The sequence below is a fragment of the Pagrus major genome, chromosome 19 (genome assembly GCF_040436345.1).
Source record: "Pagrus major chromosome 19, Pma_NU_1.0".
In the NCBI taxonomy this organism is placed as follows: Eukaryota; Metazoa; Chordata; class Actinopteri; order Spariformes; family Sparidae; genus Pagrus; species Pagrus major.
The window spans coordinates 15,129,507-15,153,436 of record NC_133233.1 but is presented as its reverse complement, the minus strand read 5'-3'; the positions used below and the strand labels follow the sequence as shown (position 1 = coordinate 15,153,436).

At 41.3% G+C, this 23,930-nt stretch overlaps 1 protein-coding gene across 1 annotated transcript; it reads left to right on the top strand.

The window, feature by feature from the left end:
- The first annotated feature begins 360 nt into the window (after positions 1 to 360).
- LOC141014573 (uncharacterized) lies at positions 361 to 10,284 on the top strand. Its single transcript, XM_073488422.1, has 5 exons — positions 361 to 743; positions 1,029 to 1,128; positions 1,233 to 1,392; positions 5,252 to 5,384; positions 7,974 to 10,284. The coding sequence occupies exons 2-5, from the start codon at positions 1,109 to 1,111 to the stop codon at positions 8,192 to 8,194; spliced, it is 534 nt and encodes a 177-aa protein (XP_073344523.1). The 5' UTR covers positions 361 to 743; positions 1,029 to 1,108; the 3' UTR covers positions 8,195 to 10,284.
- Positions 10,285 to 23,930: the final 13,646 nt, after the last annotated feature.

Below are 23,930 nucleotides of genomic sequence, written 5' to 3'. Positions count from 1 at the left end.
TTTCAGTCGCTTTTTTGTGAGATGCGCTCTCCACAACTTTTTAATACTATTTTGAACTCTAACAATTACACTGTTTATGGTAGTTTTCTTCTAAGGACACCACATCTTTTTTTGTAATGATTAAAACATCAGCTATGAACCTAACGTTACCTGAGGTGGGCGTTCATCATAATCCTATGACACAAAAGAAGCTCCATGTTGCTTAATGACAAAACGGTCACAAAAGCGCCATTATAGCAACAATGACAATTCAATTTAGAAAAAACAAAAACATCCGATTAATTGTAATGATTGACGTTACGTCTGTGTTTGAGGGGGGGGGGGGAGTAGTTTACGGGAAGCTCCGAGGAAGGCGATAGTCCAGTGAACGCCGCCCACTGTGAAACCAAAGGCAGTATTGAACGCACAGGGATGAGCTAAGTCAGTTAACGCTAGCTAAAAAGTCTCTTGGACTACTTCACTTGTTTCCTTAATGTAAAGTGAACGAGTAGCAGTGACCTTGTATATAATACCAAGAAGATATGTAGAGAAGGTGAGTTTCAGTGGTTGTTTTGTTCGCGGCTCGGGTAAGTAGAGTAGCGGCTGTTGTTGTTGTGGCCTGCTGCTACACGTTAGCCTAGCTAAACCCAGCTAGCTGTAGCCTCAGCTGGTTCCTGGAGCTCCACTCGCATCACGTCCCCGGAACGAAAAGAGACATGGCACACCTCTCCAGCTAAGAGAGAAGGTCGAGCTGTCGTCGTAAGGTAAAACCAAGTCCCTGTGTGTCTCTTGTTTGCGTCTTTCTTAGTTAGGTAGCTGGGTTTTTAAGGAGGAGCTGTCGTGCTAAACTTACCATCTGTTTTAAGTTATAGAAAGTGCTTTAAGATTTAACATTGAACCTTAGCTTGAGTGGTGAGATGCTCTGAGCTTCTGAGTTAGCTTTACTTAGCTTTACTTATAAACTGTGTTATTATAATTTATTAAATAAAGTAATGTAGTGATGACATAGCTCATAGGGGGAAATACTGAAAATTGTTTCCGTTTTTCAGAGTGATTAGTGGTTTTGGCCAGGGATCAGCAAGTTCCCCAGCAATGAGAGCCTCTACTCTGTGATTGACATCTCACAAAAATGGAGCTGTACTGGTACATGTGAGTATATCTTATATAAACCCTTTTTTTTGTAAATAGAAGATGAGTTTGAAAGTTGATCACACTGGTCCCATTCCCTTTTCCTGTCCCTCTCTCTTTTTCAGAGTTGTCATCATATTCATCATCATCAAGATATTCTTCTATGTGTGCTGGTACCGATCAAGGCAAAGGCAGCTGGCAGCGTACCTGAGCAACCCTCGCAATGCTCAGATTGTCATCGTAGGAGGAAGGGCCTACCTTCATCAGATGTGTGAGAGGCAGAGCGTAAGTGCAGACCCCAACGTGGACGTACACGTAAAAACTCGTAATCTAGCTGTCAACCACTGAAGCAGTGTAGCGCCTGAGGATAAAGTTGAGAATGGCCTTTTGTAGGATCAGAGACTTGAGTTTGGTTCACTGAGCAGAGATGTTGCACTCGAGGCAGGATCCTGTTAAACCTCGTGTTTGTATTTGTTTGAGACAGTTTTCGGTTGCTTTGACTAAAATGTTGCAGTGACGCAGTCTTCTCCAGAGTGAGCTTAAATGGTAACTGCACCCTCACAAGAGTGATGAGCAACGAATGCAGGAGGCATTACATCATGCCTACGTAGTGTGTGAGACACGGGACAGCTACAGTCAGACTCATTGTTTCTCCGCTGGAAAGACAGGGAGTCTGATAGAGCTTTGTGACTAGAAACACATTTTATGACCTAGAGTCGCTAGTATGGGTTGCTGTGTGGGTACCTGTGTTGTAGCCGGGCTAGCGGCTCTAATGTGAGAGGCTCTCCATTGTGTGTGTGCCTGTCAACATACATTACGTAATAAACCGTAGAGTCTTGCCTGTTTCTTCACAGTTAGAGAAGGACCAGAGAATTTAGCTCAAACAAACTTTCAAATCCAAGCAGACACTTGAAGACTTGGGTCATCCATGCTTGTATCTCTTCTAGACTCGACTATTACAATGTACTTTATTCTGGAATTAGTAGGAGTGTTATCCACAGGCTGCAGTTGATACAAAACCCTGCTGTCAGGCTGCTCAGTGTCTTGCCCAAGGATACTTCGACATGTAGACCAGGAATTAAACCACCAACCTTTCATTTGGACGGCCACTGCCCCATGGTCTGGCTCCTGCTTAAATCTGTGATCTGTTAACTCCCTATGAGCGTGATCACTGCAGGATCACTTCTTCAAACTCACTTTATCGTATGGCATTTTCTTAACTTGTGTTATTTATCATTTTTATAAATTGTTGCTTATTCTACATGTTTTTATTTAGCACTTTCTAACTTTGTTTAAAAAAGGTGCTACATAAATAAGTTTATAATCATTGTTATTATTATACAAATAATTTTTATCAGAAAAAGCAGCTTTTTACACAATTATGGGCACAGTAAAAAAAAAGTGTGTGTAATCTTCTTTGACTACTTTAGCTTGTTTTTTTGGCAGAGCGGCAGCGCCGACACACTGAAAGCAGAGCGTTATAAAGCAAAGTTTGGTCTTTTTTCTCAGAACTGTTTGCAGGCCAGGAGTAAAAGAAAGTCAAATAAGGTCACAGCAGTCGTGTTACATTTTTGCAGAGGAGTTGTTTGTTTCTTGAGTGGGCATGTGGTTTTCAGCCAGTCAGCTTTCACTTACGTCTCACTTTCGGTGACGCGTTGAGCGGTTGTGTGGATGTGCATTTATAGGTACAAGCTTGTGGTTTGCACGTACAATTACGCATACATTTTTCTGTTAAGTTTATTTAACCTTGCTGACATCAGAGGTCTGGCAGGGCAGATCACAGCCATGATATTTTCCAAGTTAGAAAGTTACAGTGAATGTGTGACTGGGCGCCTTTTTTTTTTTTGTGTAAAATTTCAACCATGCCTGTGAGATTCTTTTGTGCAAATACCATCAGAAAAGACACAGACGGGAAGACAGGAGAAGACTGATTTACAGACAACGTATGCCTCTTCGAAGGTCTTATGTAGTTTGTCTGGGCTGCCATCTTAAGTCATTTGATCACTGGAGTGACCTTGATTGTTGTCTTGTTTTGTGAATTCCTTTTTACTGCCGCATGCTTTTCAAACATGATTTTTATTCGTGTCTATGTTTTCAGCGATACGTCCAGAATAGTAATGCCTTTCCTTTCTTTTCTGTGGGCTACGCCACAGGTTCAGACCATCCTGGAGCCTTTCCGCTTAACTGCCTCTCTAAAACACCTGGAAGCAATCTCCATGATTCAGAACCTTCCTAAAATATGCTCCGTGAATCATATGAAACAGGTTTCCAACTTGCCCACTTAGTCCACTTCTCAGTAGTTATTTCAAAAGATACTGCATAGACGACTGCTGTATTTTTCTCAGAATGATTCATCATAAAAAGCCAATGTAGTCATTTCCTGTTAATCTTGATACTGGCCCGTCTTTTGAGTTGTTTTTCTTTGTGGCAGAGGCACAGACTCTGATATTTTTAGCATTGTTTGGATTATTTGCGTAACAGGAAATGCCCCAGTTCTAGAAAAATAAGAAGCAGTTAAAACTGAGAGATTCCTGAACTATTGACCCTGGGTTTTCCCAGGCAACCTATAACATCCTGTGTGCTATCTGAAATATTTCTCTGATTTTTAGAGGAAGCATGAACGCTATTCTTCGAGTCTTATCAGACATGCGTATACTGGCTGATTTCATGTTCAGTTTCGCCCCACAAGTCCTCCTACCTCCTCCTTGTGCCACAGCTCTTCTATTTGCTCTACATCCATCTCTTTTTCTCCTCTTCCGTTTTTTTTTCTGCTCCTCTTCCTTTCTTCCTCTGCCCCTTGTTCCCTCTGCCGTCTCTGGTGTATAATGTTCCCTGTTTAGATTTTAATGGAATGTGCAGCAGGGAGGCCCCACGGTCATCCATAACCCGGCACCCTGAAAGTTTTCTGGAGAGACGCCAGGACGACTCGAGTCCTGGGCTTAAATGAATCAAACATAGTAGGGGCTAGAAAGTCTTGATGTAGTATCACTCAATCTTGTTCACGGCTAAACTGAAAAGTGAAGAAGAGCCGTGAGGAAAAACCTTTGATACATGCAGGCCATGAAGAGAGATTGAAGACTTTAATAGGTTGTAGATTATTTGATTATTAATCTGTTTTGGTCCACTTCTTTAAGATTACAGAAATTGTGGTGATTCTTCCCCATGCTGCAGAGATGTGACTGCTCACCTGGCCACCAACGATCCAATTTGATTAGGCAAAAACGTGTTGCAATAATTGTGTGACTCTGTAGATCATTATAGGTCATTTCTGCAGTACTGACCTTGAACGTGCCATGATCTCTCCGTGCTCCATGTCCTCATCATCCGCTATCACGCCCACAACAACAGGGTGGCTGTTTTGTAGTCACCTAATTGCATCAGCCAATCATCGCTTGCAGTGGATGTTCCTTCTTCCTTTAACATAATCATTTCGAGCATCTTCAGAGCAGGTAGAGGAGTTAAAGGAAGAACACTTGCCTCTAACTGGTCATTTGATAAGACTGACCCGGGCTGATATACTGAAATATATCACGGAAAAAATATATACAGCGAGTGTCACAGTCTGGTGAAATGTACACAGCCAACGCCTGTTTATGCGAGCCACAGGCAGACGTCTCGCTCCAGCGTTTTGTGTAAACGACTTTATGAGCGGTTAACGTGGGTCATCGGGTTTGGGGTGAAAACGTTCCATCCTGGTCGGCCTGATGTTTAAAAAAAAACCCCATGTTTTAAACACAGGAAAAAAGTGTACCTGAAGCCTGGCACACCTTCTGCATTTCATCCCTCTCCAAGAAGAATGTCTTGCTGTTTGTTTAGTGATGTTTGCTTCAGACTCGGTTGTCAGTCTTGGCCTGGAGCAAAGAGTTTAATGAGGGAGGCTCTTTGGAGGAGCAAATGTGTTAATCCAATATTGTCACAACCAGCAGCAGTGTCCTCTCTAGAGATGTGTACAGTCAAACCAGCTGAGTGAGTATCCTCACAGTGGAAGCAGTCTTATATGGGAATTGTTGGCTTTAGCTAAAAGATTAAATGACTGTCTCAGCTTCATCTTTTTGCTGCCTGTGTGTACATGTATTTACGCTTTTATTAGAGCTTCTGCTTCTTTCGTATGTGTCATCAACTCTCTGTTTCCTTTCCTTTGTAGCAAACCTCCGTCTGGCCAAGTTGGTATGGTGTTCAGGACGACCTGTCGATAGAGGAGCCCTCCACAGCTCTGCCACCAGCTGCATCCTTCTCCCACTTGGACATGCCACCACCATATGAGGCAGTCTCTGGAGGTAGCGCACACACCGTCTTAAACACAACACTGTACAATGCGTCTGCTGCCTCCTCATTCACCAAGCTGATCTGAAGTCGAACCAGGAAAACCACTTCCTCCTTGGTTTTCCCCTTCTGCGTCTTTATTCATAATTTCCTGTGAGCCACAGGTCTTGGCTGCTATCCACTTGTGTATTTTCTCATTTAAAACTTTAAAATGTGAAAGGCTTCACCCTGAATTTAGTCTTAAAATGAATTAAATTTTATTTCTGTACATTTCCATTTCTGATGTCACAGATATTTAAACCTACCACTGAACCTAATGCTGTCTTTTTACTTTATACTTGTATTTACCTGTTGGTGAAATGTACATGTAGATGAACCTAACTCACTCTAATAACCATATTCCTACACGAAACCTACGTCTGCAGAGGACCACATACAGTATATATTACTTACCTTTATACTGACAAAGATGATTTGTCCAATAATAAGTCTTAAATGTGGTTTAAAACGTATTTTGAAAAGGTCTGAAAAGCAGTACATTTTAAATGTCTGACACCTGTAGACACCTTGCAATGATATCCACCATAGTAACTATTTTTACATCGTTTCAGGCACTTTGTGTAACAAGCGACACTGCGAGAATCTGCCTTGTTTCATCGCTGAATATTCCTGTGGCAACATCTTACCTTATTTGGCATATTTCCCACCGGAAATTTTGGCCGTTGACATTTATGTTTGCCAGACAACTACACGTGATAACGGTGGATAAGGTGGAACTATTGTGACAAAAACTGGCCACCTCCATCATGACTCCACCAGAATCAGTGCAATGATTGCCAGTTTGGAAATTCATGTCTTACTGATTTTAGGGGCCACTGCCAAGAAATAAAGACCAGATGGAGTCTGCAATTGCTACTCTAGAATACATTACTTATATCTGTAAACTAGACTCTTGTGATTATAATGAGCTCACACGAGTGCTCACATGGAGTACTTTGTTTGTTTTAAAAGTACACTGTGCATCGGTTACTGAATAAGTATGAAACCAACAGCTTGAGGGTTTTCTCTGTTGTGTTGCGGTGTCGAGTTGACTTCTTTCTGTTGAAGCTGTGCTGCCAGAAGCAAAACCAGTAAATGGTAAGCACTGTAGTCTAACTCTTTTAGCTAAGAGGGGCTCAAGTACTTGGCTCACTGCTGCGTTGGTAGCAATCATATCTTTAATACTGTCACTCCGTTGTTCCCCTTTCTTCAGTCATATTTTAAGAAGAGTAATCAGAGCCTCAGTGCTCTCATCATACTCAAATGTCTGGTTATTTCACATGACTAACTACAGATTTGGATCTCTCAACATGTCATTGTGAGTTTGTGAAAAGACGACACAAGTCAGCCCGGCCACTTGTTGTAATCTTTGCATCAAGTTTCACTCTCCTCTTTTTGCAAATGGCATCCCATCTGATCTGTAGTGCTCATTCATCTGACAGCAGGATGTGGTTATAGCGGGTGGAAGTGGAGACATTTCAGCACTAATTGTATTACTTGATGTTGCCTGCTACCTCATTTCTCCCCCACGTACAGTATGATCTTTTTTCCATAAAGGATACCAGACGCGAGATAGCAGGTCTCTCGGGTCTTGCTGTAGTAGAAATACTTGTACAAGTACTGTAGGCCATACAGCGTTGTTCCCTGCACTTCCCTTAAGCCTCTGTCACACAATTTAGCATATTATTGTTATCAATGTGTGATTATATGACCATTTGAGAGATCAGAAAATATGCCACACCATTGTCTTCCAGGCCAAATACTCAAACGTAACTTTGAAACATTACAGTAGTATAGTGTAGGTCATTTTGATGGGTTAGGTCATCTATAGGTTGATCATGGGTTTTTTGGCAGCCAGTCTGATTGAGAGACTGTGAAGCAGAGTTGATTTGCAAAAGGTCGTAATAGACAAGTGAAATCAGAGCGTTAACCCTGCTGTCCTCAGGAGAAAACCCATCTTAATCCATCCGCTGCACTTAAATATGAAAATAGTTTTTCATGATTATTAATTATTAATCAAAGCAATTAACACATTCTTTTTTCATGTTTTTCTACAATTAATCAGTAGTTTGGTCTGACAGAAATTGCTGAAAAATGTCCATCAGTGTTTCCAAAAGATCCCTAATGTCTTGTTTTGTCCACAACCAAGAGATAATCAGTTTAATATCATAGAGGAGTAAAAGAAACAAGAAAATGTTCACATTCACACAGCTGGAAAATCATTTATCAAAATAGTTGGTAAATAATTTGAGTTGTCAACTAGTCAGTGAACTGCTGCAGCTCTACTTACTTACATTGATGTCCACGTCTGTGTGTGCACAGTTAGTCATGTGAAGCAGCACACGTTTGTCATTTGCTGAATGCAGCTGTGGGAGACGCATTGGATCTCCTCGCTAGGGCACACAAGGCAGAATCATTGTCTCGTAAAGAATTAGATTTGCAGGAATGAGTCAAGGTTGTAATGTTATTTTGATAAATCGTGTGACCGTGTTGTTGAAGCTAATTTGACCCAATTCTTCTCCTTTTTTAGATCAACTGACCTGTTTTCTCCTTTTCCCTTTCAGAGGACGATCTGAAGCCGCCTCCATATAGCGAGTGCGCACATGGCGACGAGGCCGCCGCTCCCCGTCCCTCCCCTCACACTCCTCTCATTTCTGAGGGAGGAGACTCCATTAGCGTGAACGAAGCCCCGCCCCCTTACACGCCCTCTCCTCCGACACAAGTCGACCACCGAGACGGCCCCGTGAGCCACAGCGAGTCACGGGTGGAGAGCAGGTCCACCTAATCAATCCCTGATGCCAGTTTTGCCTTTTCCATGCACTGCCTTCTTACATTCAACCTCAGTGATCGTTGCCAGCCTAACTCTCATCACATGAGAGCAGATGTTTATTTGGATGCGAGTGAGTGAATGAGTGAGTGTGTGTGTATGAGTGTGTGTTTGGTGGTTTTTAAAACTGAGTTGTTTTTCTACTTTGTATTGTTTAAAAAAAAAAAAAATAAAGAAGTGGTCATCTGATAAGTTGGCAATAACAGATGAAGATCAGCAAGCCTGTGTGCCTCATAACCTGCCTGTCAGCTAGGATGAGGATAATACTGCTGACCTCTAAGCTCAGAGGCAGTCAGTGAGCTACAGATAAGCAGAGAGAAAGATACTTTAAAAGGTGTTGTGTTTGTTGACCGAGGCCACTTCCTGTCACAGACCTAAAACAATTTCCCCATCCTAACAGCACGATTTAGGGAAATGAGTAGATGCTTGACATGTTTGTAGTTCCTGCCTCTGTGGTACATTACTTCCTCTGTGAGTGTCTGTCTATAGACATTGTTCTCAAAACAGTAATTCAATAACAGACTGTCTACGCTAGAAATTTTCTATCAGACTAATTAGATTTTCTGGCAATTTGCTGCATACGTGTGCATAGCGAATAAATTATCTTTCGACTTCTTCGATCTATTGCTCTCAATGCTTCATTAATGCTGCACATGTATTATTGGAACACAAAGTATGTTGATGGAGACCTATCTGATAATGAATGCTCTAATTGTTTAAAGTAATGGCCTCATTAGCATAACTTTTTCTGTTTTAATATATCAGGGTGATTAACTGGCACAGTTAGGCAATTCAGGCCACCTATTAGATCTGTGAATGGAAGTGAGCGAGGACGAGCCGATGAGATAAATGAACGATTCACGGCAGTAGACAAGAGGCTGTTTTCTGTTGGTTATCGCCTCTACTGCTGCGTTCTGTCTGCGACTGCTTCACATGAGCACCTGTAAGCCAGAAAGTGTGTGCGCAAACAGTATAAACACAAGTTTTGTTATTATAAGTTGTCGAATTGATAAAAGGTCCTCAGAAGTGTGAGGACAAGTTGTGCTTTGTACCTGAACACGTATGAAAACAAATGTTCTGTAGTCGTAGATCCAGCTGTGAGATAATCAGATTTGATGTTATGAATTGTAATTTTGAGCTAAAGGCGTGAAATGAGGAAAATATTATCAAATTAAAAATGTGTAACAATCTTGAATAAAAATACACATGACTGAGCTAAGGCTTAAAACATTTCATGAAACAGAGCTTAAGGCTGCATTTTTTTAAAAAGTTATCAACAAATCTCAGTTATTAAGTTTCTTCATGTTGTTGCAAAATGACGACTAACCAAAAATGTTTTTAACAACAGCTTGTGTTCCTTGTAATCTTCGTGTTGATCTACCACAGGTTGGTAGAGGTCCACAAACTCTGTGCATTCTTTGTTTGTATTTCCTGGTATTGCATTGCTTTGGGAAACTTTATTACTGTGCCTTTTGCTTTTTTTCTGTCACTGCATTTCAGATAATCTGTTAATGACACTGTTAGGAAATGCTCTAAATGATCCACCTCCCGTGTTTGTTTCCGCAACAATATAATCAGTGTACAGACTCTGAACATTACAAAAAAAAAAATAAGAGAAAGTAAAACAAATGTAATGCTGTATAAATGTATTTTGGGACTTTGGGAAAAGTGCATAAAATGTGTTTTAATGATAATCCCTCGTATTGTGATGACAAATCGTGGAGCGTCCGTCACTGATGCCTTTTAAAAACCCTTTTCTGTGTATGCAACAAGACGCTGCAGTGTACAAACCTGAACTTTGAACTTGGTTGACATCACTAACGTAGCAGCAGCAGCAGCAGCAGCATGATGATGATCTACCTAAACTATAGTGTTACAGGCTCCTACTGTGACAAACGTCCTGTTTGGTAACTTCATGTTCATTCCCGTGGTTGTTGGCATCAGATCTCTCCAGTCAGTAGCTTTGTGAGTTGAGGGAAATTAGATTTTTTTTTTTCTTTCTGTTTCGGGGAAAATGCGTTTTCTGTATTAAACTGTTGTTTATAATCTTTCTGGTGTTGTTTTCTTGTTTAACCTTGTGTGTGAAGCTACTTCTAAACAATGTTCCTGCACTGTAGAGGAACAATAGCTCCACTGTGGTTTCCAAAGTAGACTTCATTTACTTATTATCACACTCTTAACAGACATTCCAGGTGATTTGCTTCTGCTGATGTTATTTTAGGGGGGTGTGCCAATTCTATTTTTAGCAGATCTGCCTTATAAAGGTGTTTTTGGTCTCTAGTATAGGATGTGCTCCAAAAAGATTGAGTCCTACATTTCCCATAATGCATCTCAACTGCATATTTCAATAGAGCACTCATGCTTCCTAAATGACTACTCGCGGTGTTTTCTGACTTGCATGCTTTTTACTTTTAGTACATACTGCAGCTGCCCTTACAAAGTACTGTTGCATGCAGTATGTACAATACTTCATCATGACAGTGCGCCTTGAACATTGACCCTCTTGCTCCCATATCTTTCGCATCCTCAGCAAGAAATTTTGGAGTACGAAGAACATAGTGCGTCCACTTAAATGTGCTTTCATCTGTCATTCTGTAGAATGAGCTGACATCTGTCAGCCGAGTCAACCTTGATGGCATCATCAGGGTTATTTCCCCAAACCTTGGGGATTTCCCTCCAGAGCCACAGTAGACATTATAGAACTGTATGTAGAGGTTGAGCTCAACTGTCTGAGACAAGTGAACAGAACTATGTGTAAAACTGCCTGGAGTGCCCTTTAAATGCACCGTGTGAATTTGAATTTTCAATGTCCTTACAGTTTAAAGAAAAACTTTCAGGAAGATGGATAAACATAGACACCTAGAAGAAAAGAACAACAAAGCAGAACAAATATGGGTACAAACACAAGCATTGAACTGTAATGTTCATACAAGCAGGGGAAAAACAGATATATAAAATATATACAGTGTGTAAAGCAGCAATAATAAACCGATAAAGTCCAACGGTTTGTAAGTTGTAAACAAGAATACATTAGTGTAAGGGTGCTGAGTGCCATAAATACAAATATGGAATAAATACTGAATTATTAATGCAGTCATTTATATACTTAAGGGAGGTGGTGATATGCAGTATATACACAGTGATGTGATGTAATTTAGCATATGTAAGTATATTTACTAAAGTACTGTACTTTAAATGACTTTTGATACTTAATATACAGTAATATCAGATACTGTAACTTCTGGGTACTTTTACAACACTGTATATACATATTTACATGTCTGTATACAGCCTACATATACAGTTTATTAAGGATTGATAAAGCGGGGTGTGTTTTTCAAACCACCAACTGTGACGTTCATTTCAAGTTTTTTCTCGGTTCCCAAAGACAGACAGAAGATAGAAGTGTGTAGAATCTGAGCTGTGGCTTTTGGTCTGTCACTCAGGAGATCAGGAAGTCCCCATCTTTTCTTTATTCAAATTTTACGCAGCCCAAGTTACTGTGATTTTGTTTTAATGCCAGGTTTTGAATATCATTTTTAAAATAGCACTGTTTGTAAACATCCAAAATGGACTGTAAATACACAGAGTTTTGGTGGTGGTTGAGTTTGAGCGAGAAAACAGAACCAGACATTTGAAATATGCCATCATCAGACGCCTAAAGGAAATGAAGGGTTATCTGCAGTTTAATCCACACTGACTTTCTGTTGTGCTGTTCTGTCAGACCTGCTGGTGTTAGTATGAGGCTTCTGCAGTCTGATTTACCAAAATCAAGCGAGCAGCTTCAAAAGTTACAGCCCTTTTAGGGCGAAAAAGGCAAATTTATGCTAAAAAGACCAGAACTTTGGACGACACTTGGTTGATTTGTCCAACTCAGACTGCTGAAGCCTCACATTACCTTTGGATTGACTTCTGTAAACATCGAGCCACCGAAACCTTACCATGGATTTAATCTCCCATCTGTTATCAGAATCCTGTTAGGAACTGATCCCTTCACAGCCTGTTTGGACTCGAGGGATGACTACAGTGAAATCAACATGAGCTTGTGCTTGAAGTAAACCTGTGACGTGCCACTAGAGAGCAGTATCGCACCGACGATGATTTGTCTGATCAGCCTGCACCTGTTGCTGAGCCCTGGGACGGGAGCGAGACACATGAAGTGTGAACATCAGTACAGATTGATGTCCTTTATCACACATTTTTGTGACAGGGAACAGCATCGACATTTGTTCCAAAGTGTTACACTTTAAGATGGAACAAAAAATAATTGGGCTCGATCGAGATCAATTGTACGGCCCTCTTGTGGAATGTACAGCAGAGTAGATACTCAAGGACGTCCATTTTTCATATCTTAGCCTCTCAGCTGCTGCGTCACCCGGCTGCATACAAATGAGCCGAGCTGGAACAATTCGCACCGTGCATACTCTTGATTGTGGGGCTTTTTTGGGTAAGCAAAATATTAAATGTGAGAGGACATGAAGAAGAAGAAGAAGAAGAAGAAGAAGAAGAAGAAGGAGCCACAGAAGAACAGTAAATAAATGTGAAACTCCTCTCATGCCTCATATATATATTTACTTGCACACTTTATAGATTATTCATTGTTTTGTGGCTGTTATTCAGATATCACTTTAAACATTGAGATGAAGGCAGTCCATCACCAATGAAGCCTTTATCATTGATTCATGTATGAGAGTGTATCTGGAATCAGTGTTAAATACAGTTAGATAAGCAGTCTGTGCTTGTCACTCCTCTCTGCTGTGCTCTCCTCTTGCTTTGAGTAATTGATGCTTTCAGGGGAAATATTTGCATTTTGGAAAAACAGGCAACTATCCATCATGTAAACTGCTTTGCTAATCATTACATCTCGGTATAAACAGCTGTATAATAGATACAACACTCTCCTCAAGGATGTTCACTGAACCCCCTCTCGAGATGATCGAGGTCTTCAAGGCCGTTTGAGAATCAGAAGCGACGGCTCAATTACCCTCCGTTGTCTTGTCAAAGATGTATTGCACTTCGAGAGCCTCTCACAGAGGTGCAGCGCCTCTCAGACGACGGAGGAGGGAAGCCACACCTTTTGAGTTCAGCACATTCCAGGCATGGGTGAGGATGGATAAGGTGTCAAAAAAAAAAATACTTCTGTTCACTGATTCCCCCTCCTCAAAGTCATTTCAGACGAGGATGCCCATCACCGGCCCGACCAAAGGTGTTATTTTACACAGTTTAAATGTTTTATCTTGCCGCACATTCATATTACAAGGACAGTGTAACATGACAACACACTACAGAGTGAACGTTAATGAGTTTTTCAGGTCATTTAACCGCTGATAGATTTCCTCCTTTTCTCCGTCCGAACACCTTCATCAATTTTTCTTCTATGTCTTATTTTACTTGTCAGAGTGGTTCAGGTTGATGTAAATATCCAATTAATTACAGTTTGTAATATGTATTCAGAGTATAGAAAACAATAATGAATAGGAACTGCTCCCATTGTGATTATAAATTGATAACTGAGCGTGCCTGATAAGCTTCAGTTCTTCAGCAGCCCCTCTGGCAAAATCCTCTTTTTCAAACCATATCGTTATTATTATGTAGTTGGTGTGACGTCTTTGTCCACGGTTTCTCTCTCATCGGGTGCACAGAGCTTACAGATCAGGTTGTAGAATAAAAAATACAAGATGTGTTTTTGTCAGTGTTTCGTCATGGTGTCAGCTGTCACTCTTATAACTTTGACTATAAGCTCTGGCATTTCAGTGGCACAGAAAAGCAAGAAAATGCAAACGTGATAAACATGAGAGTTAGTGAGAACATTTGTTCAAGCACTGTTCTTTGGTACATTTTTGACTTGAGATGTCCATTTTATTCTACAAATAAAAGAGGTATTTTCTGTTTTATTTTGAAGATTATGTCATGATTTCTTCCCATTTCCTGCCTTTGTCTGTTTTCCTGCCCTTTTTCAGTGCACACCTGTGTTTTACTTGTTATTTGCCCATGTGTGTCTGTGTTTTTCCTTCAATCTTTGTTGATTTGTGTACCCTGCGTCTCCTCGTCCTCTGTATCCCCACTTTGTTTGTTCGGGGCTCCTGGTTTGTCCTCAGTTTTGTATTTGTCTTCATTTTTTTTTTCTTTGACTTTCCTTTGCCTGCTTTTTGTTTCTCACATTTTAGATTCTGAACTTCAGCTTATCATGAAAGCTTGCCTTTTGTTATTCAACCTGCCTGCCTCTGTGTCTGCATCTGGGTCCTTGTACTTTAACAATATTGTACTTTTTACTCAACTGCATTTATTCAACAGGTGTAGTTATACCTACTTTACAAAAACATGCATGATAAGCGTATAAAATACTTTGTTAAAGATTAAACCAGTGGTTACAAAACACAGTGCCTACTTGCATTCTTGTCACGTTGCAGGTGTTTATGAGTTGTTAGCAGTTTCACCAAAGAACAAAGAAATTTCTTCTCCATACTTTTCAGATGTTTCAACCGTTTGAAGCCCATAGAGGTAAAACACAAAAAAAGCAAACTTCAGAGAACATTCCAAACAATGAATACAAATTTCTTTATCAGAACTTTCCCCTCCTTTTCATGAATCATCTCACGACCCCGCAGATTTATCTCGTAACCCTGATCATCAGGTTGGGAACCACTGGACAGGACGAAACAAACTGAATAGAAAGCAGGTGAAACAAGCTCCCCTTCCAGCGGTCACAGGGGATGTTTTACTGCACAGCCAGTACTTTTACATTTATTAGTTTTTTTAATACTAAGTCCATTTAGCTGACAGATCTTCTGTATATTCTCTTCATTCAAGCCCTTTTGTTTTGTTAGTACTTTCAACTGAAGGTGCAGTATGTAAGAATTTGCCATCTGTCAAATTCATCCTTCAAACAAATAGGGGGCAGCAGATTACTAGAGTAACCGCTAACTGCTACTAACTGTAGCTGCCGTTAGTTAGTTAGCTCAGTTAGCAGTGCAGCTAGCAATCAGGACCGGGAGCTCAGAGCACCGTGGAAGAGTGTTGCTGTTCACACAGCTATTACTGGAGCTTCGGACTAGGACGGGCCATGGCTAGCCAGTAAGCATGCTAACTTAAGTAGATATCTCTGCAACACAATACATGTCATGAGGTGTCCAATACTCTATTTAATGAGGAAAAATACCTCAACATCTGTTCTGATTGGTCTCAGGGCTTGAACTCTGGTGTGGGCAAGTATCTAACAGTACAAGTTTGAAATATTGCATTTGAATTAATGGGAAAGAATGCTAAAATTGTGTTTATTAAATGTCTTGAGGTAAGGGTTTACACTGCATACTTGTGCATATCTTTGATATTCAGCATCTCATGAGTTAATAGATACCAAATACTGGACTGTCCCCCAGAACATGTGTGTTTATTGAGCCAGAGAGCGAGCTTCCTTTATGCATCTGAGAGTCAGTGGTTATCTCAAAAAACAAGATCTGAAGTTTAGCAGACCTACTTCCTGAAACTGCATTGACCTTCATTAAAACTAATGGAAGCATGACTCCTCAGGTGAATGTTTTCACCTGCTGTATGACTCATGAAGCTCTAGAAAGAGTTCAGTCAGGAAGCTTGGGCCTTTAGTTTATTACTCTCACAATCCTGTCATTCAGTCCTCTCACGCATGCTCACTCAGTTATCTCTGGCTGTCAACTGATTCCAGCTGTTCACTTCAGCAGCTCACATCTATACATTACCACAGTGTCACACCTTCACTGTTCGCCTTTCAGTACTTGCAGTTATCTTTTTAAATATGATCCTCTCTCTGCCTTTAGTTCATTCGTGCTGCTGTTTTGATCTTCCCCATCGCCTCCCCATTACCGCCCTGTCTTCGCAGATTCATCAGCCATCAGGCGTCAGCCGTCAATCACAAAATCGGAGTAGAGTCCAAGCGCCAAAGACTTTCTGGCAAGACTCAATTATCACATTATCTGCTGTTATTTCTTTAAAGAAAAAGACCAAAAAGCACAATTTAAAGGTCCCCTTTAAAGGTGAAATATGCAAGAAATGCTGACTGCTGCTTACTGTATTCTGTTCCATGACCGTAGTTACTGTTAGCTAGTTAGCTCCGTTAGCAGTGCATTCAGCCGGACTACCGGGGGAGTGTTTGTGTTTACACCACTTGCACAGGAGCTTTGGACTGATGATTTCAGGCACAGGGCTAACTGGTTAGCATGCTACTTTAGTAGTTATCTCACACAATACACAGCCATCTTTGACATAACTTCATAACTGCTAACTGCTATTTCTTCACATACTGTTGATACATTTGGTACATTTTTGAATGTTTTAAACTAAAATTCGTACATATTGCACCTTTAAGTAAAGGATTTGCGTATTTATTCCACCGCTGATGACAAAAAATCATTCTAAATTGTCAGATTCAAAGAGTCAGAGTACATTTTCTCTTCAGTTAAAGGACTGAGTGTGTGGTTTGCCTCACACAGCGTTTTTTTTAAACACTGCCGTCCATACTGGCTGTCATCAACATCAAGTGTCAACAGCATGATAAGCAGGTTCATCAGTTCTCCTTGGCCTGCCACTATAGATATAATCTAGAGGGCAGGGACACGGCTGCTGTTGTGTCTGTGTGATGACAGGATAAGTGAGGATGTCTGAATGTCAGGAGGGGACGATGAGCACCTGGTGCAGACAGGCATGTATTTGAGCAGAATGATGTGGCAGTGAATTTTCTTTTTAAGACATAATCATTACTAGTTTTCCTCAGGACCTGTTCTTCCATGGCCCCAGTGCTTATTGTCGTCCCAGGGAGCAGCAGCATCTTCCAGGAAGGTAATTTGTTGGTCACTGGAGTCAATACATTTTGCATTTTTAATCCCAGGAAACGTCTCCAAATGGAAAGTTGTCATCCAGGCAAGTGAGTTTGTGACTTATATCCACCACTCGCTGAATCTGAATGATGAAAATTACAAACTCCTCCTGGAGGACCTGCCGCTCGCCTCGGCGTTGGCCTGTGAAGCAAAGCATTCATCTATCCCGCTGGTCCTCCTTCAGCGCTGTCAAGAAAACCAGCTGAGAGCTGGTGCAGAAACAGTTTGGAAATACTTGCAGAAAATGTAGTAATTCTTATCTGGATTCAGCGTTCCAAAGTGTTGCGTTTGCCCTTCAGCGTATTGAGTTTTTGACGTGACGTGCATTGCTGACTTTTGAAGAAAAAAAAGAAAATCTGGCATGAGTCGAAGAAGCGTGTCAGCTCCCTGCAAACAGTGTCTCTCGGCTTGTGCAGTTTGTAGAGAAACTTCAAAGGGCGCAGGTGCAGACCAGATTGAGTTTTTCTGGGAGCTGTCAATACAGCAGACAAAGACCACAGAAGATACGTGATGTGCAGGAAGCGAGAGAGGCAGTGAGGAAAAACAGCAGCAAATCCCTGAGAAATGGCCCGAGTCCTGCCGACCTCTCACCTTATGTTAATTTCCTAATTTTACCTGCTGGGCCTCGTTGCTCACATGCTGTCCTGCACAACAACTCCCAAGTCCTGTCGTTAGAAAAAAAAAAGACGCCTCCTGTCTGGCGCCCGAGGAACTGAGTGCACTGTTGTTCCCGTTTATCAGCTTAGCGAGAATTTACATTTTAATTGAATCCTGATGTTTGAGCCAAACTATACTTGCTGAGTAACTGGAGCCCCTTCAGAGAAACAACTTACAGGCTTGAAGTTTGAGTCCACTGACGATGACAGGCAGTCAGACCCGTTCAGTGACAGTGCAGAATTCAGCTTCATGTGCCAAGATTGCTCACGCAGCCATCACCAGGAATATCCTTTGATTGTGTGTGTGTGTGTGTGTGTGTGTGTGTGTGTGCAGGAATGTCATAAAACTACAGCTGTGCTTTGTGTGCCCGTATTTACACATCAGCCTCTATGTATTTTAATGAGTTTGATTGTGCCAAGGTTTTTCATGCTTCCATTGCCAGGGATATACTTGGAACGTGAGCGAGACAGCAGGGAATTAGAGTTGGGCTCAAGGTGTATGTGTGTGTGTGTGAGTGTGTGTGTCTCAGATCACTCGCATATCAGCGCTCTATCATACTAATTAGGATGGACGCGTCCACTCCTACACTCCGTTTGATGTGGCATGTTGGCCAACTCTGCTGATGTGGGAGATTCTGTCTAATAAGATGTGAGATTAAAAGATATGATTCGTCAGCACCTGTCTTTGTTTGCTCGACCTTTACATCCATTTAGAATATTGTATCAGACAACATGAGGGTGGATTCTGGCAAGTGAGGAAAGTTCATCCAAGTTTGTCTGATGTTATTAGTGTAACCGGTGTTTGTTATTTAATCTAAATCCAGAAATAACACCTTTACCTCATTTATAGTTAAAGTACAGCAAGCACGTCGTCAAACTTTCAGCAGCTGATTTTCAACACTAAAGTAAAGGGCTGCAAATAACCATTATTTTCATGATTACCAGCCGTGACATCATCGGGGAGTTGGGGACCTGGAGACACCTTTTGTAGCAGGAACTATCACAGAAGCAGTTTTGAGAAGTACCCAAGTTTGAAGAAGGGTGAACTAAGTAGTCATGAGTCACAGGGCTCCATGGTGCGGCGTGTATTTTGGTCGCACATGCACCCAAAAATCTGTCGAGTGCGACTTTTCATCGATCGCAACGGTGCGCTTAAAATTTAGCATTTTATTTTTTAAAACAACTTGAGGTTATCTTAATTTTTTTTACCGTTATTTCTGTTTGCAATCATTTACATAATGTGGTAAAAAAAATGAAATTAAAATGGATTCGTGGGTGCATCTTAATGATGTGCTGGTGCACCTAAATGAAAGAGGCAGCCACACCAGTGCCCCTGACGGTCTCTAGTTTATTAATCTGTGGGTTATTTTCTCAATTACTTAACAGTTTATAAAATGTCTCAATTTGCAAGAGTATAAATCTTCAGATTTCTTTTTTTGTCTCCAGTGACGACCCCAAGAGTCCAGGGGGTGCCATGTCCGCCCTGATACAATTAGTAGCCACCCCACTCAAGAGTGCCCCGCCCCCTTCACAAGGGCTGTATGCATAGTATGCTTTCATTTGATATTTAACATTAGGTACTATTTATTTACAGTCAATCTGCGATGAAAATAAGTTGCATAGTGCACCTTAATTGCTCTGTGTAGTTTATATCTTATTCTGTTCATATTTTTATTCTTATTTTTAGCTTCTGTATCTATCTGTGATTATTTCTGTCCTTGTTTAGTTGCTGTAACAGCTGGATTTCCCCCTGTGGGGGTTAATGAAGGATCTGAAATGCTAAACTCAGCATGATAACATGCTCACAATGACAATAAAAGAGTTTTTGTCTCAGTCTTTCTCTGCTCTCTCCTCACTTTAACTCCTGTTGATTTGCGAGGCTTAATACTAACTGATTTCAAAGTCTTGAAACAAGTTAATAATAAAAAAAACCTCTGTTTACCCTCTCTGTTCTAAGATTGAATCAAGCGAAGAGTGTTTGCAAACGTCAGCTCTTTGATTTTCTCATTAGACGAGCACCTGCGTCATTTCAACGCTATTGTTCTGTGTTTTTCGCTCCACAAAGAACGAGGTAAGGGACTAGATTTACTCTATGTCTCATTTACAACAGTGTGGATGAAAGCCCTATCATTTACAATGCAATTAAAATGCATTAAAATGCTAATTTCCATTGTTATTATTACATTATTTCCAGCCTGTGGCACCTGCAGCCTCCATCCAAGTGCCGTACATAGTAACGAGATAGTGATTAACTTCTGCAGTATCACACTGATAAAGAGCAACTGAAAAGTCAAGAGCATAAATTGAGCGACAGACTGCCGGCGCCGGTTTCCAAAAGTCATTAGGATTCTGACTAATTACATCTAGTCCGACCTTCCGCTCTCATTGCTTCAGCCCGAGCGAATAGATGTTCTTCTCTCTGATTTTACCTCGTGCATATGGAAATGAAAGTAAAAGTTGTGTTAAGAGATGGCGGCGGCGACATTGTAACTTAAGCAGATTATGCTCCAGTGTGACACAGGGAAGTGTTATTGTAATAGTAAAGCAGATAAGAGTTAATTAACTGATAATGGCACTCTATTCATGGAGATGAAAGTCAGTGAATGGAAATAAAGGTTGGGAGTCAAAGAGAAAAATGGACATTCTGTACAGATCTAAAAGAAAGGCAGATAATTTTATTCCCCCTGATTAAGTTTCACATTGGGTCGGCGTGAAAGCCAAGAACGCTGAGTAATCTTCATCACAGCTGCCACAACAATGACCTCAGCGAAGGTGTATGAATTTCATCACGTCCGCTTCTATACAAATTGCATGACAAGCTTCTTGGAGAAAACACAACACCTGTCACATCTGCGCCTTTGATCTCTCGATGATGACCTCTTTTACTCACTCCCGCTCTTCCTCCAAAACCCAGAGTAAGACGGCAGAGCGAATCGATAGCAGCAGCGCCGGGAAACCCGAGGACGTGCGCACTTTTGGGGGCGAGTAAACTGAACAAGGAGGCAAGAAAAACACAATTCTTCCCCCCTGTGAGCGCAGCTTTTGATCAACTTTCCAGCCGGGCAAGTCGGAGGGGTTTTATCGGCTCTATCCTCCTCGCTCGCAGATGAGAAACAATGTGCTTTATTCCATTACACTGTAAATCCAATCTCATGCTTCACGCTCTGTAGGCGAGTAGCAGAAAGAAGGAATGAATGAGATGGCATGGGGAAATGTTGACACAAATCCCACAGTCCCTAAGGCGACACCAGTCGGTCATCGGGGTACAGTTGACGGATTCCGAGCAATTAACCAATCAATCAAGGCGTTGATTGGGCCCCGTGTAGCCATTATGGTAATACAAGCGAGGAGTGTGCACTTGGCTCGACAAAGCGCCAAAGTCAGGGCTGTTTACTCAGCCTGCTGCCTTTTCCAACCACGAGGTCACACTTGGGAAATCAGTGCTCTTCCTGAGGGAAAGCTCTCAAGTATACAATTAAGAAATAATTGCGATTTTGCTTCCTAAGATGTAGACTTGCAGAGATCATTTTTGCAAAGTTATCATCACACAGGGCAACAGAACACATTCTGGTCTAATGAAAGCATATGGACATTTCTGCATTTGATTGGCTTGAATGTGAGTGTCTCTGCGAGCCCTCCATTACTGCTGTTGACTCTCCCAGACATCTGATGAATGTCTAAATTAATAATGGATCGGGAGGAAATAAATATTTAATTCATTAAATCTGTTGCAAACAGCTTGTAATATTCACTGATCTATCTCCAGCATGATTCACACTGCTATATCATACTTTTAAAAGCCCCGAAGCTATATACATTGAACACTCGCAAACACCAGACTGGCATTTATCTCCTGGCATCGGTTAACAAAATGCCTCGCATATGGAACGGTCTCCATTAGGTGTTGAACACTGCTGAGTGCTGAGGAAGCAGATGTATGACTAATTGCTGTAGAGGCTGTTATTGCTGAAACAAACCCGCTCGAGATCTAATATTGAATATTGCAACATCAGAGCAGGTCTATTCACTACAAACTGCAAATATCATCTCACATAATCGACATCTTCCCTGACTGATGCCACTTAACTCGCTCCAGGGTTTAAATGAATTTAGAAATATTGTACACTGTGGGCTGAAATGTCTTTCCTCTGATTAAAGGAGCTGTCTGACAGAATTTTAGTTTAAAACACTCAAAAACGACAAAAACAAAATGATGTGATGAATGTGAAGGAGTAGGAGCTTTTATGTCGCGTCAAAGGCGTTTATGTGTTGTGCTGCAGAGATATCTACTGAAGTTAGCATGCTAACCAGCTAGCCTCAGCTATTTATGTCTTGTAATACCGCTTTTTACGCATAACATCTGGGTATTTTACATCCAGGAAGTCGATCTTTCTGGGCTTCATGCACCTCTGAGCAGCTTTCATAGGAATGAAAAGGGCTCCACATCCGACACCGTATCCAGATTTTATTATTAAAACCACGTCTGGTGGGAAGAAAATAAGTAATACAAAAAGAGGTAAAATAAGAGTTAGTTAGTTTGAGTTTCACAAATGGTTTTAACTTAAGATTTTAGACAGGCATGAGACCACACAGTTGTTCAAGTGATCACTGTCACCACCTTTGAGTCTATTACCAATTACCCGGACTCATTAGTTACGTGACTTCATTATTATGCCGTCCATATCGGCCCACTTAACACAGTCACATCTCTGCTCACTGGAGTATGTTTCTTCTAAAATTCGTATTCCGCCATGTGATGATGCTCTTTCAATTTAAAGCAGAAGCATGCAGTCTGGCCGCCACCATTAAACCATTATGAACTGTCAGTACGCTCTTGTTCTCCTTTGAATTCTTGCTTTTAGAGGCACTTTACTTCACATGGGCTCCCTCCATATAGTTTGTCTATCACACCCTGACTGAAGTGTTCAGACATTTGCTTTCATCTTGTCTAAAGGCATGCCTCAAAGATGTGGAAAGGTGAAAGTGACCGCAGGAGGTGTGTTGGAGGGGGGTGGGGGGGTGGTCGTGTTCAAAGCCAAAGCGAAAGAGTTTCCTCCTTTTTGCAGAGTGGCCTAAATTTCCTGAAAACAAGCAGGTGCTTCCATCTTATAATGCTATTTTGACGGTTCCCGTTCTACAGTGTGGAGACAGACAGACTCTCCTGAGCTCTCTCTCTCTCTCGATCAGCAGGCAGAACAGCTCTTAAGAACACTTCAGAGGGACGTCTGTCTGAATATATTCACAGGTAAATCTCCAACCTAACGTACAGTTATGTCTTCTTTGATGAATGGAAAAACAAATATCAGACTCCGACTACCTCCCCCGCACAGCCGCGTCCAGCACTGACTTCTAACCTACAGCCGGAGAGCTGAGTGTAATTGAAATTAATTAACTTGTCTAAACTGAGGCAAAAACAATTACCCGAGCACCCCCTTGCTTGTCAACAAAGCTCGTTTCTCATGAAAAGAATGGATAGCGTGTTACACTTCCTTGCAGTTGGCCTCTACAGGAGACGTGCAGAGATGATGGATGTCTGTATTTCCAATGGTGCCTTCCTTCTAATGAGTTCCTGTGCCATATTGCAGGCTCATTACGAACAGGATCTGCATTGCTGGGAATAATATGAAACGATAATATCCCGGTAATGTGTGTGATTATTATCAGTTAATGCAAGTTTTGTTTGCTGTTGTCAGCCTCATGGAACACAGCCATGAGCTACATTTACCGCAAGCACATATTTTGTAATGTAAGTTAAACATTTCTTTCCAAAGCTGCTCTATTTCTGCAGTCTGTGTAAATCCGTCCGACCAGCAAACTGTGAAAGCTCCTCAGAATTTTGACATTTTCTGTCTCTTCGAGAAGCACACATAAATCAAGGTCTCCAAAAACTCTGGAGATAGAAACGCAGCCTAGCGAGAAGACCAATCTTGATTTCCTGTGCACACCTGCTTAGAGTGCATCACGGTTCACGCCAATACCAACTCCTTCTGCGCCGGTCCGTCCGCGGGTGTAGCTGCTAATTGTGTTTGCATGAGAGAGCAAGCAACGCAGAGACCGAGGCACAGTATGAAGTGTGTATGTATGGATGTGCTCTTATACATTTTTTAAGCAAGCGTTTGTGTATGATGTCTGTGGCCTCAGTTAGTGCCAGAGACCAGTGAAGTCGCCCCGAAACATGAGAAACAAATT

Coding starts and splice junctions, on each gene's coding strand:
- LOC141014573 (XM_073488422.1), top strand. CDS start 1,109: ATGGAGCTGTACTGGTACAT. Junction 1,129..1,232: donor ATGGAGCTGTACTGGTACAT/GTGAGTATATCT, acceptor TCTCTTTTTCAG/AGTTGTCATCATATTCATCA. Junction 1,393..5,251: donor AGATGTGTGAGAGGCAGAGC/GTAAGTGCAGAC, acceptor TTTCCTTTGTAG/CAAACCTCCGTCTGGCCAAG.